Source organism: Scyliorhinus canicula, chromosome 2, assembly GCF_902713615.1.
Source record: "Scyliorhinus canicula chromosome 2, sScyCan1.1, whole genome shotgun sequence".
Classification (NCBI taxonomy): Eukaryota; Metazoa; Chordata; class Chondrichthyes; order Carcharhiniformes; family Scyliorhinidae; genus Scyliorhinus; species Scyliorhinus canicula.
This window is the reverse complement of record NC_052147.1, coordinates 235,504,067-235,508,894: the sequence shown is the minus strand read 5'-3', so window position 1 is coordinate 235,508,894 and position 4,828 is coordinate 235,504,067. Positions and strand designations below refer to the sequence as shown.

Below are 4,828 nucleotides of genomic sequence, written 5' to 3'. Positions count from 1 at the left end.
GGATTGTGCTTAACAGACTTCTACGTGTAAGGTCCCACTTCCTCATATAATTACTGTGTCGGAGATTTTTTTTCTTTTATTTAAAAGCCAATTGGGGTGCATTTTACACAGTGACATTTGCTCCTATTAAAATATGCCAGATTGGTGTTGACGATTTAAACGAGGGCCAAAGGATCCTAGCTGACGTGCTCAATTATCACCGCCACCATTTAGTGCACCTTCCTTGGCGCTTGAGTGGGTGCCTGAGATCAAGACGAGAGTTCAGCAGGAAAAGAACAAGTGCGATACCAAACTATTAGTCAGAGTGTGCACCGAGCACAGTCTACATTTTATTTGAAGCTACATCATTTCGGAACATAGTAAAATCTTTGGCATGTAGCGGCGATTCATTACCTAGTCTCTCTATCATTTCTGAACAAGTTCAGAAAAAAAAAAGACGGGGTTCACATAAAATCTCTAGACCTGACTGACAATTGACTAAAACAATTAGCGACAACATTGAGAACGAAATGATAAAATCTCGGTCAAGTAGGGATCGCTAGACATCTCCTTACCTGAAATTAAATATATACAACGCCATAATGTGTTTGGTTATATATAATTTTAAAATGCTTCAATTATACTTCAGTCCATATAGATACACGCAGATCGAATTTAAATAGCACCTGTCACAGTCCTTTATTTCAATTGGATAAAACGGAACAATTTCATTCACTGTCCTCCTTCTCGTCTTGCACTGTTGTGGTGGAATGATTGTAAAGTCCCTGCGCCATGAGATGGAGAGCCAAGCTGTTCTTCAGACCGCTGGCTTTCTTGATCTTGGCCCGCTTGTTCTGGAACCAGATTTTGATCTGGGACTCGTTCAGATTGAGTTCTTGTGCTAAAGTTTGCCGCCGCTGCTCTGTGATGTAACGGTTGGTTTGGAATTCGGCCTTGAGTCTCTGCAGCTGCTCGGCTGTGAACGCTGTCCGCGGCCGCTTGTCCTCTTTGTCACTCTTCTTCTTTTTCAGTTTTCTAGTGCGGGGACCTGTGGAAACCGCGACAGAGAGGAGGGAAAAAAACACAAATGGTCACGCTTTCATATTCCTCCTCCAGACTGAAAGCGTTCAAAGCCTTCAGAGGGCCAGACAGTGAAATAAATGTAACAAAATGCATAGTCGGCCTTTAAACAGGCGGCCAGATTTATAGTTTTAAAATTAACAAAATGGCGCAAAGTGAATGTACCAGGACAGAGTAATGTTATCAGAGGGTTTTACTTGATGTTTGATTCCATATTGCATAGTCCCCTTTTATCCTGCCGGGGCTGTACGTACCATGTTTATTTCAATAGGTCGTTCCCAGTGTTAAAATTCATTCATGTTATAAAGAGTTACACATTTTTTTGTCTGATTAGCTCGTCAGTGGGAACCGGCTGTAAAACGTAATGGAAACCTTGCCATAATATTGCACACCTTCTTCAAAAGGACAACGAAAAGCGATATATTACTGTCCCGCAGAAGCGCAAACAATTGCAGTCAGGAAAGGGACTCCCTCCGCATTCCTTACTTTCAAACCTCTGTCTCTGCTAATGGACAACCTGTCTTAAAGTCTACCCCCCCCCCCCCCCCCCCGCAACACTACACGGATATAACGCCGCCTTTTTAATGGCAACTACATCCTCAGTATGAATTGGGAGAGGGCATGACATAGAGCGTGAGGTAGTCCAACTTCTAAGATGACATGTGTTTCAATTTTCAATTAACCCATTTGAGTGTTTATTCGGCGGTCTGGTTTCTGCTTACAACTTGGCAAAAGTTTCTGCTGAAACGATCATGGAAAATTCAGGCCCGTGTCTTCAGACTGCGAATTGTCAAACTCAGCACAGAAGGGTAAACGCCGAGGTAACGTCCCAGTTTGTGTTGATTGTGCAGCAAATAGCACCGGGCCTGTGTAAAATTGGAGATTGTGCTATTCCGTGTGTGCGTGTTTCCCGTCAAGCTCCAGATAAACCCCAGATTTCGGGTAAACCTCTGATTTACAGCAAATTTATCTTGGATAATCCTGTCACAGCAACTTGTGTATTACATAACCTTTCGAGAGTAACATGAGACTGATCAACTCTAGTGTGAGTAAGACAGAGGGGGACATCAAGCAACGAGCACGTCAATATATAAGCACCTTATCAAGGATAGCAAGAATCTAACCCTGTCCTGAATATTGTGACTACTTTTAATGGAATAACTGGTCATCAGAACGCCCCTCCTCGTCATTACACTCTGTGCTGGAATAAACTTTTAAAGTTTAAAAAAAAAAGAGAATCTGCATCAATTGAGAAACGCGCCAAACTGTGCTTGGAAATGTTAATAAAACCATTTTACTACTTGATTGAAAAGCTAAAAAAGTGACATTTTGCTAAATGTTTAGCCTGACAGCTCAATCAATCAATCAACTCGTCAATCAAGCTGCCTTTTCTTAGTTTGAAGAGCCCAGTGCCATGAATAGCTCGATTCGCACGGCGTGGACCGAGACGTTTACAGGACCGCTTTCATTCCAGTCCGAATCTCTCTTGGTCCTCGACAAAGCTCACCAGAGTCAGCAAGGCAGCCAGGGCCCGGCATACACACACACACACCGATTCACACGCCACCCGCCGAGATCTTTGGTAAACTTGTGCACGCAAGCAGTCACCAAACACTTCCTCAACCGATGCTTTCTGATTCTTCTGCCTCGTAGGAGTGTTATTTCTGACTAGCTGTGCTATTTATATCCGGAAGTGCTCTCTCAGTGTTACACCGAGCATGTGAAATTCGACAGTCTGTTATTTACAGGACCCGTTTTCCTTTGTTTGCGGGAGACCCGAGCAGACCAATATTAGGCCTAATTTAATGAATAAGAATTAATGAATTTAACAATAATTTTGCATCAATACAAGAGGCATGAACGAATTAAATGTTCGGCTTTGCTGAAACTGGATGGACCCTAACGCCACAAGAACAAGTATTAACTGTCAGGTTGTTGCTAACAGCGTACGTTAGGAATACATGGGTAAATATAGTTCTCGCCTGGTTTATTGAATATAGTTAAGATGATCATTTTATATCTATTAAATTGTAATGTAATTTTAATCGAAGATTATGTACGAGACTGAATTAATTATATCCGCATTATCAAACTATCTGCTCAAACATTTATACAGCTCGAATAAGAATCCTGTGCTTTGTAAACAAAAAAAAGCTAAAGATTTTCTAGATCGCCACAGTTTAGTTTTAGAATGAACACAGTGAAACGGTAGCTGGACTCACAGTCTGGTATACCTTCAATCCCTGGCCTTGAGGCCTGTAATGCTTTGATCAACATCAAGGCCCAAAACTTCCAAGTCTTGCTTCGTGTTGCTGTTTCACCGTGGTGTTTTGCCCAACTGTTTAAACCGTATAACTTCATTACTATTGATCTGAAACAGCTAACATTTTAATTGTTGACACAATCTTCCCTATTCATCTTACAGCCGAGACTATCGGCGCCTTTTCGATGCCACATTCCGGTTAGATTAATAAACGAACAAGCGGTACGGGGATATCGCTCGCAGGAAGCAGTTGGCCGGCTTGGAAATATCTACACGCAGAGCCTTCAGCTTCGAAGGGACTTTTTGTTTTCTCGTTAGAATACAGCAGCCATTCCGCCTTTTATAGATTTACAATTTTATCGCTTTGAACAACAACACAAAAAAAAACCGAGTCAATTAGTTGGATTTTTCTGATGTTCGCGTGTTATTTTCTTGCTTGTGTGAAAAGAACCGTGAAATTTCTTACCAGAAGAGGGTCTGTCTGAATATCTAGTGCAATAAACCCAGGCAGGCCACATGAGAGACGCTGATGATGCTGATTTGTTTCCATCAGTGTTAGATTTGGGTTCAGCATTGGAGCCCACAAGCATGAGCGCCGAGCCAGTGTTTTCTGCATACTTTGCCGGGTTAGTTCCATTGCCTTCGTTCTGCTTTGGTTGGGGCTGTTTGGAGGGCTGCGAGGAGCTGTCAGTACAGTCTAAACTCGGGCTCACACTCGAGGCGCCCAACGGCCTGGTGAGCGGATTGACGTTCTCTCTGCCGGACGTCTGCGCCCGATCCCTGTCCTTCTTGCACCCAAAGTCCGGCCTCAGGATATTATCAATAAAAAAGTTGGTGTTTCTGTGCGGCGGCTGTGCCGCTGGATGGGGCTGTATTTGGGGAGAGTGAAAAGGTGGAGAGAGAGAAACGCTTTCAGCCTCGCTCGATTCTCGACTTTCCACTCGATTGTTTTGATCCTTTTGCTCTTCCATATTTCAGGGGTGGGGGCTGGGGGTGGGGAGGGGGGGTGGGGGAGGTAGGGGGGGTTGGGGAAAATGTCAATGTTTCGCCAACTTCCCCACTCGAGAGGCGAGCGTGTTGGAAAGGAGGGAAGCCCCAGCACCTTCACTCGATCACTTTCGACAAGCTTCTCCCAGCTTCACTTTGCAACGACAGTTCTCCTATGTGCTTGGCATGGTGGGTGTCTGGCTGGGGCTTTTTTTTTAAACCTCCACATTACATACTTACTGTGCCATATAGGGCTGGCACTGCATTGATCTTTGTTTGGAGTCGGTGCCGATTCTCTCTCTCTCTCTGACAGTGCGGGCTTTGCAAACTCCTCAATAGCAGCCTCTCTCAGGCACTTTTTTCAGCGAACCGGAAGCACGTGAATAGTAGGCACGTGCGATCCACCAATGGGCGAGCGGAGCGTCAGGCCCCCGGGGTGATCGCCTGGTGACAGCGCTGACGCGGGCCAATGGCAGCCGCCGCTTTAGGCAAATAAATAAAAGCCAGATGAAATGGCAA

At 44.4% G+C, this 4,828-nt stretch overlaps 1 protein-coding gene across 1 annotated transcript; it reads right to left on the bottom strand.

Annotated features, from left to right (window-relative positions):
• Nucleotides 1–295: 295 nt before the first annotated feature.
• Nucleotides 296–4,307, bottom strand: en1a (engrailed homeobox 1a). Its single transcript, XM_038789834.1, has 2 exons — nt 3,789–4,307; nt 296–1,027 (listed from the first exon to the last, which is right to left on the bottom strand). The coding sequence occupies exons 1-2, from the start codon at nt 4,291–4,293 to the stop codon at nt 708–710; spliced, it is 825 nt and encodes a 274-aa protein (XP_038645762.1). The 5' UTR covers nt 4,294–4,307; the 3' UTR covers nt 296–707.
• Between the last annotated feature and the right edge of the window lie 521 nt (nt 4,308–4,828).